The following is a 14,429-nucleotide window of genomic DNA, read 5'->3' as shown; positions in this document are numbered from 1 at the left end:
TGAGGTAAATCACTTCCTAAGACATTTCTGGGCTGCATAAAAAGGTAGGTGCACCCAAGGGTGATTTTTTACTCATTTGATATTTTGTTGATTATTTTAAGATTTTAAAATGAGCAATAGTATTAAGTGAGCAGGAATCACCCTTGGATGATATATAAAATTTTTTACCATCCCTGACCTAAAAATACTTGTATTTCAAAGTTAGTGCACCAAGGTTAGCCAAAAAAGATTGAAAATAAGAAACAAACTGGTGGACTGGTGGTTATAATGTTACTGCCGGTTGGCTTACAATTCTAATCTAAACAAAGAAATTAAAGCATTATTCAGAGGAGACTACGATTGATGCAGATAAAAGTTGTTGGCAAATGTTGATGCTTTGATCGTTCACCAGGTAAAACGGGGAGTTGCAATGGCACGAAGAGGAGTCTCCCTGTGAATTGTAAGTCCAGGGTGTTCCTCCATGTCCAAATTCATTCCTTGAGCTCCTTCAGGCAACGCCCAATCGAACTTCTGCATGAAGTTTGCTAAAACAAGCTCTAAGTTCGCGGTGCCAAAATGTATCCCCGGGCACCCCCTCCTTCCTGATCCAAATGGAATCAAGTTGAAGTGCTGCCCCTTAAAGTCTATGGAAGAATTCAGAAACCTCTCGGGATTGAATCGTTCAGGTTCTTTCCAAAAACTCGGGTCTCTATGGATTGTCCATGCATTGATGATGACTTGTGTTTTAGCAGGTATGTCATAGCCATGGAGCTGTGTTTCTTGAGATGAAATACGAGGCAATAACAAGGGAACTGGAGGATGTAGCCTAAATGTCTCCTTGATTACTGCTTTCAGGTACTCCATTTTCTCAAGATCATTCTCTGTTATGTTTGCTTTATCTCTGGTAATTTCCCTCACTTCTTTCTGTAGAGATTCCATAATTGTTGGATTTCTTAGAAGTTCAGACATGACCCATTCTAGTGTTGCATAAGTTGTTGTAGACCCAGCTACAAACATGTCCTGCATCAAACATTGGATTAGTGATCGAATCTAGGATTTAGAATGATGGGTCCTAGTAGGTTGGAACCCCTCACGAGTTAGTTCATCCCATGTTAGCGGGCTTGACACTTGGGGAGGGAGAGGGTAAGGGGATCCCTTCCTCAAAGTGTCGTTAAAGGAGATTCAATCCCCAAGATATTGAAAGGTGCTTTACTTAATACGAAGTACTCCGTATATAATTTTGGCAAAAGTTTGGAAACTTAGATTGGAGATACATATTCAAAACTTTATTGAGTGAGATTTTATTAGATTCATCTTGATATATATTTTCAAACTATCAAATTTCTTATATTTTTTTGGTGAAAAAACTCTCATATAAAATTGAATATTAATGGTCAAAGATGTCATTGGTGTCCATGAAAATAGTACCAACAATGAATTTAAGTAACGTCACGTTACGAATAATTTGTTTGGTACTCCCTCTCCTTTTTAATAAATGCAACAGTTTTATTTTTGTATTCAAACTTAATGAACTTTGACTGCAATATTATTAATAAATATATACATCACAAAGTAAATATTACCATCATGTGATATCCTGTTATATACTTGTATGTTTTATTCTCACAAATTAAAAAGAAAAAAATTAGATATGTATAGCTCAAAATGCCTCAAAATATTAATTTTCTTATAAATATAAAAAGGTTTTATTGCTCAAACATTGTAGTATGTATTATTGGAGTTCTTGGGAATAAAGTTTTTCGTTAAAAAAAATAAAAATAAAAAAAATAAATAAAAAAATAAAAAAATAAAAAAATTGAATTTCAAATCTAAGGGTGTGTTTGGCATCATTGCCGTTTTTGGTTTTCTTGTTTTTTTCTCCCAAAATAAAACAAAACAGTGTTTGGTAAATAGCTTTAAAAAACAATTTTACAGTTATTTTGGAGAAACTAAAATGATAAACCTAAAACATCTCAAAGCAATTTTTGAGGTTTTGTTTTTTAAAATTAAACACTATAAAAACCCACACTCATATCTCATTCAATATTTCATCTTTCTTCCTCAAACCCTAATTATTCTCTAGATTCAAGGAGCAAGCAATTATGGAGTCTTCTCTCTCTTTTATCTTAATTTCCTTTATAATTACCATACGTATCTCCCCATTGTTCTTACTATATGTTTTTGTTGGTGAAATTGGTTGAATTGAATTTCTTTGATCAAAGTTGTTTATCTTTGTTCTTAATTTTTTCTGAATTTTTAATTGTTCTTTGTATAATTTTTATACAGTTTATTTTGGGTTCTTGTATTTGGGTGCCTGAAAGTTCAGCACTATCGCCATTGTATAAATCGCCTAAGTGGTGATGAGATTTGGTTCCTGAGAAGGTATGAATTTTTAATCTTATACCGCGGGCAATTTTTATAGTTGGTACTATCGCCATTGTAAATTTTCGATACAGGCAATTTTTTAAATCTTCTTACTATCACCATTGTTAATGGTGACTGAGTTTTATTGAGGAGAGGGATTGAAGAGAGGGTATAGAAAATGGTGATTCTGCCTTTTGCAGAGAGTGTAAAAGCAGAGGTTATTGTTATGAATTTGGAATTTTTTTATTTTACTCTGTAGTTATTTTTTCATGGATTCTTTTCTCTAGGTTAACAGTGTTTCTTCTACAATTCTAGACCAATAATAATAATGTAGTTGATTGAAGTAATACCTATAAATAATAGAAGTAGGTAGTATAAGAGTTAATTGCAAACTCAAAACTGGTGGAATAGAAACAGTTTTTAAAAACAAAGAATCAAAAACTGAAATCAGTTTTAGTTTTTAAAAAACCAAAAACTGAAAATAGAAAATAATGCCAAACGAACCCTAACTTTTTGTTTTTTGTTTTTTGTTTTGTTTTTTTATTTTTTATTTTTTATATATATATATATATATATATATATATATAAAATAAAAGTATGTGATTATTTATTTAATAACAAAAGGGTATATAAGAAATTTTCTCATCTTAATTTTAAGGGCTGACTTTCCAATTAATCTGTTCTTCCTGGAATTAGATATGTGCATTAATTGGTAGTACTTGAACATGCAATGGTGAAATTAACTTACATAGTCATAGTCATAGTCATGATAAATTATGCTTAAAATTTATGTATCTAACATTAAAAAGCCAAATTTAAAAGGTTTAGTTAAGGAGATTAATAACATAGATAAGGTGTATGGAATAATTGAACATACCATCTTTCAAAAAAAAAAAAATGAACATACCAATATAATGCCTTTGATGCTATCTTTGTCTAGACTCATTTCGGCTGAATGATCTTGTTGCAACTCAAGTAAAACATCCACAAAATCTTGTTTGTTTTCAGATTTTTCCCCTTCATTTATGCCCTTTAATTTATGCTCTTGGACTAAACTTTCAAGAAAGCTATCCATATTTCTTGAAACTGTCCTAACATCCTTCTCCACACCATTCACATGATTAATCCACCCTAGCCAAGGGATAAAATCACCTATATTAATGCTGCCTACGAGTTCTTCGTGCTTTTCGTGCAACTCCTTAAAATCGATCCCGTCTCTTTGTCCATCGAACTTCATCCCAAAGGCTGCCCTGCATATAACATCAGTCGAAAAATTGGAAAGCATCTTACTTAAGTTTACTGCTTTTGACGGTGATGACCTGATCTCTTCGACGATTTGTGCTATTTCTTCTTGTCTGACATTATGGAATGCCTGGACTCGGTTATAGCTTAGAAGTTGGTTGACACATATGCTTCTCATTCGTCTCCAATAGTCACCGTAAGGTGCTGTTGCGACATCTCTACAGTTGTAAAGAAGCCTTTTGAACATGCTTAGAATTGGCCTGTTTGCGAATATGGTGTCATGTGATTTCATGACTTTGCTTGCTGCCTCTGCGGATGAGACCACAAGGACCGGGTTTCGGCCAAAGTAGAGTAACATGAGAGCCCCATGTTTTTTGGCTAAACTATGCAATGATCGATGTGGTAGTTTCTTGTCAATTTGATGCAAGTTTCCTATGATTGGAAGTTTTGATGGAGAAGGCGGTAGGTGATTTCGGGTTTTGTGGTTAAAGAGGAGTTTGTAAAGGGAGAGGAAAAAGAAGAAGAAGAATGGTAAGGCTGTGAAAGGGTGCATAAAGAACAAGGTTATTTGACTCTCCAGCAATTGCTTGATATTAGACATTTTCTCTATGTTTTTGCTTCACTTGTGAATTGTGATAGAGCTATTTTTCTCTAATTTTCTAGAATGTGGGAAAGCTAACTTGTGTACTATTATATGTATAAGTACAAACCTTAGAGGGTGGCCATAGGATTGGTTTGTTTTTTTTTTCCCTTCACAACTCTAATTTTTTCTCTTTTTCTTTTTAAATTTTTTTTTTTATTTGTTTTTAAATTTTATATAAAATCCCAAGAGATATCTTTCACATTGCTTTAGTATTTTGTGATTTCTTTCCATTTATGTTGATCTCAAATGATTCATATCAAATGTTTCTACTATTTAGTGATTTTTTTTTTCTTATTTCCTTTCAAATTTGTCATTTAATCTATAAATATTAACTTTGTTTTTATAATGTTCTAACTATTCATTATAGCCTGTTTCATAATGTTCTCAACGCTTTTACTTTATCTCATTTTTATCCACCTTCTTTTACTATACTGCTATTACGTACTCTACAATATTTATACTTTTTGACTTGATATATCTTACTCTTTTATTATGTTTTTCGCACATTTACTCACCTTCTTGCACTCTTTCTTGTTTGTCTTAATTCTTGTGCTTTATCCGTTATTGTTACCTTTCCCGAGTTTTTAGGGGAAAGTAAATGGAATAATTGATGTGTTATCCCATGTGGTTTTGTATTATTAGTTATCTCTTTTGCATTTTCCATGTTTGGCGGGCCAATCACCCTGGCGGCCTGGTAGGACTAAAAGGGGCCCAAAACAAAGTCATGTATTAATTTACTTCTCTAGAGTTCAACCCACGCAATTAACATACAACTGATAATTACTAATTAATGTTTTTAAAGTCTAAATCCAGAAAGTAGAATAGTTAAATGCCTGATGAACTAATGTTTCGTTCTAAAGCCAACTATTTTGCCTAGTTTATATATTCATGTTTTCTTAGTTAGTTCTCATGCAATTAAAGAACAGAGCAATTCTACTTCTCTTGGTCATGTATGGAGTAAATATCTGTTTTCTTTTTCTAGGTGTTAATTAGTCCAATGGCCAATACCTTACTCTTAAATATGGTGAATAATGTTATCTAGTATGGATTTGTAGGGACAATTCAAAACTCGACTTTATCTACTCTTAAGTATGAGTAGCACATTAGATGCAGTAATTCCATGTACTTTGTTATTATGTCGGAATCTCTTTTGCTGATATGCCTGTATATTACGGAGTGTTTGTTTTAGGCAAAAGATAGGAAAATGTTGTCTCCCTAGTAGCTTTGATTGGATTAATTCCTTATCAATCATTTATAATCATATGTTATCTTCTGCTACAATGGGACATCCGATATGCATGACAGAGAGCACAGGCTTAATTTTTTTCGTTTCTAAACTTTATACAAGTAGTGTGTTCAGGAAAGTTGTGGTTTAGCAACTACAATCAGATCAGATGTCTTATGCATGGATATACCGAAAGCTTCTGAAAGATCCAAATCTTTGGCTTCTACTCCTGGAGGAAGGTCCCAGTCAAAGCTGTGGAGAAGTTGAGCAAGAGCAAGCTCTATAGTCACAGTTCCGAAAATGATGCCTGGACATCCTCTTCTTCCTGCACCAAAGGGTAACAGCTCGAAATCCTGCCCTTGAAATCAATTTCACTGTTTAGGAATCTGTCAGGATTGAATGTTTCTGGATCTTTCCAGGATTCAGGGTCCCTTCCTATAGCCCAGACATTGATGAAAACCCATGTTTTTGCAGGGATATCGTAGCCTTCAATGGTAACATCTTTGATGGACTCTCTTGGTACAAGTACAGGTACAGGGGGATGCAGGCGGAAGATCTCTTTTATAACAGCTTTAAGGTAGTGCAGTTGAGGTAAATCACTTTCTAAGACAGTTTTTCTTTCTTTCAAAACGCTTCGTACTTCTGTTTGTGCTTTCTTCATCACTTCCGAGTTCATAATCATTTCTGTCATTCCCCAATCTAGTATTATGAAGCTTGTATCAGTACCTGCTGCAAACATGTCCTGCACACGATAATTATATTTTTAGTATATAGCCTTTACTTGAAAGTAAAACTCTCTATTTGCTGATTTTATTAGCAAGAATTATGAATTGAACATCTTACCAGTAGAATAGCCTTGATGTTGTCCATAGTTAAAGGCATTTCACTAGAACCGTCTTTTTTTATGTCGAGTAAAACATCTCGAAGATCCTTCGCTCCCTCAGTTTTCCTCTGCGGACTCAGATGTTCTTGAATCACCTTGTTGAAAAAGCTATCAAACCGTTTAAACGTTTTCTTTAGCCTTGATTTATGGCCTGTTAGTGTGTGCACAAATTCTTTAGAAGGGAAAAAATCTCCTATGCTAAGACCCCCAAGCAACTCTTGGTAATCATCAAGCATACTTTGGAAACCATGTAAGTCATACTCGCCTCCCTCAGAGAAGTTCCGTCCCAAAACAACTCTACAGAGGACATCATTCGCATACAAGCCAAGTACCTTTGTAAGACTGATTTCCTGATTACAAGAATCTGCAATTCTATTAACGAAGCGACACACTTCTTCCTTTCTTACAAAGTCATAAGACTGAACCATTTTGGTGCTTAAAAGCTCTAGTATGCAGATCTTTCTTACATGCCTCCAGTAAGCGCCGTAAGGAGAGAAAACACTGTTAGTGCAGTTATAAAAGAGCCATTTGGCAGAATACAGCTGAGGCCGGCTGCAAAATGCTAGATCATGTGTCTTCATCACTTCCTTGGCCATAGCAGCAGATGAAACTACGACTGTTGGAACCTCGCCAAGCTGTAGGAAGAATACAGGTCCTAAATCCTGTGCAAGTTTTCTGAGTGTGAGAGGGGGCATTTAGCCAAGCTGATGAAGGTTCCCAATTATAGGCAGTTTTGTAGGACATGGTGGGAGATTGAATATTTTTTCTTGTTTGGTAACTTTTAAGTAGATATTTAAGTGGCATAAGTAAGAAAACAAAAGCACAGACCAAGCTAAAAGGTTGCCTTCCATCTTGTGATTATTTCGTCGGTTGGCTGGTGAATTCTTCAATCCTGAAACTAATTTGCACAAAAATATAATTCCAGAATGACAACATATAGCCCGGAAAATTCTTGCATACAGCAAAAACATGTAATGGCAACACGCGATAGGTTAGCTATTTTGTATGATCAGTGATTCTTGTAAAAGTAGTAAAATCCTTTAGCCCTTATCCACGAAAATATCTTTGTAGTATATGGCCATTTACTTCGTTTAAGGACAATTTTGTTATCTACTACGGAGATATCAAACATGTTAGTTGTTTAAAGTGTTTGTTCAAAATAATCGCCTCAGCTACATATGCTTGGATAATCCTGTTAAAGGGTGTGACATATGCTTATCTTTATGCAAGAAGGTTTTAGTGGCTCACATCGTTTTGTTGATTTCTTCAAAGTCCATGAAGATTGGACAGACTATATATCAAACGTTGTTGTTACTCTCATTCAGTGTGGGGTTGTCTGAAGTCGGCCTTTGCAAATGTCTTAACATGCTTACTTCTTGTCAACATCAAAACTTGTATCTTATCTATGTCAGATTAATGACTATCTTCTATACGGAATCAAAGATGTAACAACGTAACAATTAATGGTGAAGCAAAATTTTAGATTAATCATGTAAAATTATCCCTTGAAGCCTTGAAGGCATCATACAAGAAATTAATGCTGGCTAATGTCGTGTTTTGTGTTCCACTGTTTTGGCTAATGTCGTGTTTTGTACTCAGGTTTTTTTTTTTTTTTTTTTTTTTTTTTTTTTTTTTTTTGTAACAAATCATTAAAAATTAACATTTTAAGTGTATTACGGAGTATATATACATATAACATCCATATAATCGAGGTAGTGCATACTTCGTACTTCCTCGGGTTCCTCCATTTTTTATTACTTGTAACACTTTTCTAAAATAAAAATGTCACGATACTTGTAACACACTATAATTAGAAAAAAAGGGGGAAAAGTTGTACTATTTCCCATATTTAAAGCAGGCCCACTAAATTATACTCCTAAGAACCTCTTACCTCAATTTAAAGTGTATTATATCATGTGAACTCTACTTTTGTTAAATATCGTGAAAAAGTGTGTAGTAACTATTAAAAAACGGAAAAAATATAATTTAATACTTTCGTATGAGTAAAATCTGAATCTAACGTTACATAAACCATGAAGGCATAGAAAGATGTACTAATCATTATAAAATACATGCCAAATGTCAAATTGTAAATCACGATGAATCACAGGTAATTTTGTTGCATTCTACTCTATTGTTTTTTTCTTGGCATTTTGATTTCTGGGTGTATTGATTTTATGCAATTTCTATTGATTTTATGACTTTTTGTTGTATTTTGTTAATTTCAGTTTATTTTGATTACTAGGTAAGCTTTTGCATGCTATTGATCGTGATTCAATTTTGTTGTATTATGTTGATTTTGGTGCATTTTGTTGTATTCTTGGGATGTTAATGTCTTATTAGAACTTGGGTTTCTCCGTCTTTTAAGGTCTTATTGGTTAGACTAATTTAGACTTTTGAATGTGATTTTTGACGACACTTTGTATAATTTCTGTTTTCCCAAGGTATCGTTTGGCTTTCGAATAAGAATTTTGATTACAAATTGGCGAACACCCAATATGTTATCGTTCCTGGCCATTTGAATACTCTTGGAGTCATTCCGTTCCTTTTTGCTTTTGTGGCATTTGAAATCTTCACTTTAACGAGACGAATTTAAACCATGGATAATCTTGATGATTGCATATGAGATCTTGTTAGGTTGATTTGTCTCATACTCCTTCGAGTCCTTTTGTTCAACTATGTACATTGAAAAATGTGCAAAAACACAAATGAGACATACAAAAAGAAACACAGGGAGTAATTAGGAACCCTAAACTTTCGCACTTATTTATCATTACAAATTGGAGTACTTAATATTGGAAAACTTGTTCTACTAGGAACCTTTTTGACATAACTTTAATCAATCTCAATTGGTTAGGGATAAGATTGTACATTTTGACCTCCCCACACTGATGGATTTATAAATTTATACTCCCTTCGTGTTTAAATAAATAAAACATTTTGACTTTTATGAAGTTTTATAAAGATTAGTTGAATTATTAAAATATTAGGTAGTGGGGTATAAGTTTGAGGAGAGAGAAGAAAGTAAGGGGTTTTGTAGGGATCAAACCATAAGTTAGTACAATAGAATATTATTAATAAAAAAGAGAGAATATTTTTTTAAAAAATAGAGAAAAGTTACTAAAAAAAGGAAAAGTTTCATTTATATAAATACGACCGTACAAAAAAAAAAGGTTTCATTTATTTAAATACGGCCGTAAAAGGAAAACGTTTAACTTATTTATTCACGAAAAGAGTATCCATTTTGATGATGGAATTTTCAGTCATCATTGTTAAAAGTTTGCATAGTGTACTAAGGTGGTGTCCTGTGTTTGAAGATTGTCCCTAAGCTTAGATTCTCCGTACTAGGGAACACATGTCCTACCATTGGATATACCCTCAACAGCCCAGTTATTGTTCCTTTTTGGTCATATGTGGAAGACATCACTTGGGCTAAAAAGGAGAACAAAAGTCCATACATAAAAATAATACACTTTCAAATCAGCCCATATCTATTACTTCAATCCGTCCTTTAATACAAAGCCTAATTTCCTTTTTGGGTAAACCAAAATATAATGCATCTTTCTATTTAAAGGTTGTATTTTTTGACATTATTATCCTCTTTTTGATGAGTTGTCATCTTTTTACCTTTACTTTTTTGTTTACATCAATTTTCAACACTTTCTCTCTCTATCTTTTCAATTATCCCAGCTACTTTTTTCTTTCTCTATATCTCTTTTTAACCCCACATGCACATATGTACTTTTAGTCCTTAGTTTTAAAGAATTTACAACTTTCTTAATTCCCGCGCAAAAACCAAAAGAGCTTTGTATTAAGGGAGGGAGGGAGTAACTATTACTAAAACAAAACATTGCTGATATCATCAACCCTCAAATTATACTACGTGTGATGTCATCATTTTCTTAAATTTTTTTTTTAACCTACACTATACATTTTTCTAACAAAAAAAATTACCACTCTTTTTTACACAAATGATAAAACTTTAATTTATGCATAATAATAAAAATTAATTAAATCGTGCGATGCACGAGTCTAATCTAGTAATTATGGCTTATCTGCTCAACTTTTGCACAAGGCAATGGCCTCAACTATTAGGGATAATCGGTCTAAACGACTCCTTCCTACTCGCGTTCACTTATCCTAACTTTTATTAAGACTTGAACTTGGAACCATTAAAATAGATATTTTTTTAAGAGTTCTTACTATCTTTTCTCTCTAAAGATATGCTTAAATAATCTTTTATAAATGTACTTTAATTTACTTAGAATAGGTGGACGTATTTTGTAATTTATTAATTGTTATGAAGTATTTGCTAAGTTCTAATATTTTATAGCTAGGGAATGAAGTATTTATCAAATGAAGTATTTTATCAAATGAAGCTAAACTAAAATTAAAATGATAGTTATGATGAGTATGTATATAAAAAAATACAGAGTAAATATACTTTGCTTAGAATGTTAGAATAGGTGGGCGTATTATAATTTATTAATTGTCATTTGCTAAGCTCTAATAGATTATGGCTAGTCGATGAAGTATTTTATCAAATGAAGCCAAACTAAATTTTAAAAAGATACAAATGAATCACTAATGTGTTTTGGTATGTGTTGGGACAGTTAAAAAAAAAGGGAATGTGTTGTCAAATAAAATTGTTGGTAGCATGAGGTTGTTAGCTCATTCAAGTATCACAACCATCCACCTTGGCGAATTTTTCAATTGTCGTTTTTTATTATGGCCAAGGTCACAAATCTCACAATAAAGATCTGTGTAAATTAAACATGTCGTACGGTTCTTAAAAAAAAAAAAAAAAAAAAAAAAAAACATGTTGGTATGGTGATACAATAAACTTTATTGTTGATTTGTTGTTACTAACAATTGGACATTCATAAATACAAGCAAAAAGCTAAAAAATATACGCAATGCATATATGTACAATATAAGAAACAAAGGAAATTGTTATTAAAAAAAGTAGTAGGAAACTAATGGAGAAAAGAGCGGCATTTACACCCCGCATTTCCAAGCTACAACATCCATGGTTGTCAATTTGTCATCAATGTCAACCAAAAACCTCACTCCCCGCAACCCCCCCCCCCCCCCTCTTTCTTCAACCAATGCTAACCCACAAGTCTTAGGAGCCAAAAAGAATCCCTTCTTGGTTCTTGCTTCTAACTTAAACTTACCTATTCAAATCATCTGTCTCCCAACAACAATAATTAACAACAATCAAAAAATTAACCCAATTCACCAATTAAACTGGCGATAAACCCTTTTGTAGATAATTTGTCCACCAATCATGGTTCTCGAGCAATTTCAATGGTAAGCTAATTAGCATATTTATGCTATACATAAGATTTAAAGCTAATATCTTTTGTAGATAGATTCTCCCCAGTGGTTATCTAATAGCTTGTAATTTAAATAAGCCTTAATTTCTTAAATATCTTTCTAAATTTTTGTTTTTATCAATAACATTAACCCTTTTTTTGGCAAGTTTTTTTCTCAAGCAAGCTAATTTGCTTGACCAAACTAATTTCATATTTTAGCTCCAATGGTCAAGCTAGTAGCTAGGAAATTTTTCAAATTGCAAGCAAATCCCTAATTACAAATATTGGAGATGCTCTAACACTATAATCACCTTATACAAAACCATTCTTCTTTAACAGGGGATGAGGAGGAGGACCCTTTTATAGAGGAGGTGCTCAATCATACTCCCTCCATCCATTCTTTTTTTTTTTTTCCCTCAACTTTTTCCATTTTTTTTTATATAATACTAATGTGTAGTTCGGAGGTTGCACCGGGTTACAATTTTATTAAACCTTGTGATTATATGTATTTAATATTTTTAGTGTCTTTTTTTCCCCTTTTTTATTATTCTTTGTGACTTGCAATTATATACATTTATATTCAATACTCATAACATAGTTGCTGATTGGCTTAGATGGTTAAATAACCATTTTTTCTATAAGAGGTAGAGGTGATCAACTTCGGCCCGACCCGCTAGCCCTGCCTGGTCCAACCTGAAAATTGGGCGGGTTTAGACAAGTCTAAAAACACATTATTAGTTAAAAACTTGAACTCGGCCCAAAAAAGCCCAACAAGCCCGCTTAGGCCCGTAAAACCCGCCACTTTTGGGCGGGTTTGGATACATCTTAACGTGTTATGATATTAAGGTCTGCCGGACCCGATGTTTTGATCACCTTTAATAAGAGGTTGGGTGTTCGAATCTTCTTATCATTATGTTTTTATATGGAGTATTAGTTACGTGGCATAATGATTAAGGTTAATTGAGTGGTGATGTGGCATAATGAGAAGTTGAGTAGACGTGGCGTAAGTGAAAGGGTCTACGTGGCACATATAGGGGTGAGCAAATCGGGTACCTAGTTAAAATTTTAGGAATCGGACCTGGAATTGGTTGGGACCATGTCCTAAAATTTGGACCCGGAATTGCAACCGGTACAACCGGGTCCTAAAATTTAGGAATTGGAATTGGAACCACCGTGTACTCACTTATATAACATACATTTTAAAATATAATACAAATTATAATACTTTTTTTTTGTCATTTTCTGCGTTTAACACTTATATTTATATATGCATTAAGCTATTTTATTTATCTTAGACATTAATAATATATACTTTCAATTTTATTAATTAGATACATTCAACATATTTTTGTTTTTTTTAAAATATATTTTGTTTAAAATATGTTGGGTAATCGGGTACCCAACCGGTTCCTTAATTTATTACTCGGAATTGGAACCACCGGTCCAATCCCGGTTCTGGACCCGCTGGTTCCTAACCGATTCCGATTCCAATTTCGGGTACCCGGAAATTTTTCTCACATAGACTTTCTTAGGAACGCCTTTTAATATATTAGAATAGATAAAATGCTTCGTGATATTTTAATAATAACTACCTGATGTTTCAATAATATAAATCAAACAACAACTTATTTATTACTACTCCTTTCGTATTTTATAACGTGCTCCATTTCTATCTCTGGACACGTGTTTTAGGGGAAAATGTAGACAACATTATTTTACGATGGAAGTGGAGTTAGTTGAATAATAAAAAATCAGAAAATAAAAAAACAAAAGTAAGTATAAGTGGTGAGAAGGGGAATATAAAAAATATTAAAATATAATATATATGAGGGAACCACTAGTGGAGAGCAAAATACGAAGGGAGTAACATTTTATTAGAGTACATAATATATACGCAGTATAAAAAAAATGGTTAGAGTTTATAAAAAAAAAGTCAAATATGTCAATTATTTTAGGACATAAAAAGTATTTAATTAGTCTATTTAATATCTAGATAATTTTATAATGGATACCATAATTTGGTAGCAATTTTAATATTTCAATCACAATCGTATATTTTTAGTATTAAATAATCCACCCCAATACCATCCATTTAATAGGAAGCAATGATTGACTCAAACTACCTTCTCACAAACATGACCAACCACTATTGTAAAAATAATAATAAAAGAGAAAAAACTAGTATAAAGAATGCTTATAAAAGAATACATAATCAATTAATCACTATACTTGTCAATTTTAGACCCTACTCGCAAACTTAACCCGAACCCAATCCATATTTGTGGGTCTTGAATAAAAAATTTTGACCCGAAACCCGCTTTAATCCCTAAATTGCGGGTGAAACCCGGCCCGAACTCGATCGACCCATTATTATAGTTTGTTTATAAATGAAAATCTAGTTCTTTGACTGAATTTGATCATTTGTCCACGATTTTACACATTTTCCTCTAATCTGTCTATCTCACATAACTCTCTCTCAATTCACACAAACCACCTTGTTTGTGTGAGATCTTGCTAGATTCGTCTCAAATTTTAGTTTTCAAAAATGTACTCTGTAAGTTTGTTTTTTTCGAAGTAGCTTGACATATTGTAAGTAAAATATTGCATTGAAAATCGCGCAAAAAACAAATAGGACTCATAAATAACTAGAGGGAATAGTATTTTTTTTTTCCTTTTCTACCATATCATAGTAATATTGCTCCCTTATTGATGAGTGGCTCACATATATCTAGCATTATCGTTATCTAATCATTTAGGGCAACAAACTTATCTAAG

The 14,429-nt window shown here is 32.8% G+C and overlaps 1 protein-coding gene and 1 pseudogene across 1 annotated transcript; both read right to left on the bottom strand.

Annotated features, from left to right (window-relative positions):
- Window positions 1-229: 229 nt before the first annotated feature.
- LOC110687846 ((+)-menthofuran synthase-like) lies at window positions 230-5,483 on the bottom strand. The gene is made up of 2 exons (XM_021864489.1): window positions 3,251-5,483; window positions 230-999 (listed from the first exon to the last, which is right to left on the bottom strand). Exons 1-2 carry the CDS (start codon window positions 4,184-4,186, stop codon window positions 385-387), a joined length of 1,551 nt encoding a protein of 516 aa, XP_021720181.1. The 5' UTR covers window positions 4,187-5,483; the 3' UTR covers window positions 230-384.
- A 47-nt stretch (window positions 5,484-5,530) lies between these two features.
- LOC110687848 lies at window positions 5,531-7,275 on the bottom strand (annotated as a pseudogene).
- Window positions 7,276-14,429: the final 7,154 nt, after the last annotated feature.

The sequence above is a fragment of the Chenopodium quinoa genome, unplaced genomic scaffold, assembly GCF_001683475.1.
Source record: "Chenopodium quinoa cultivar QQ74 unplaced genomic scaffold, ASM168347v1, whole genome shotgun sequence".
Taxonomy (NCBI): domain Eukaryota; kingdom Viridiplantae; phylum Streptophyta; class Magnoliopsida; order Caryophyllales; family Amaranthaceae; genus Chenopodium; species Chenopodium quinoa.
This window is presented reverse-complemented; position numbering and strand designations above follow the sequence as displayed.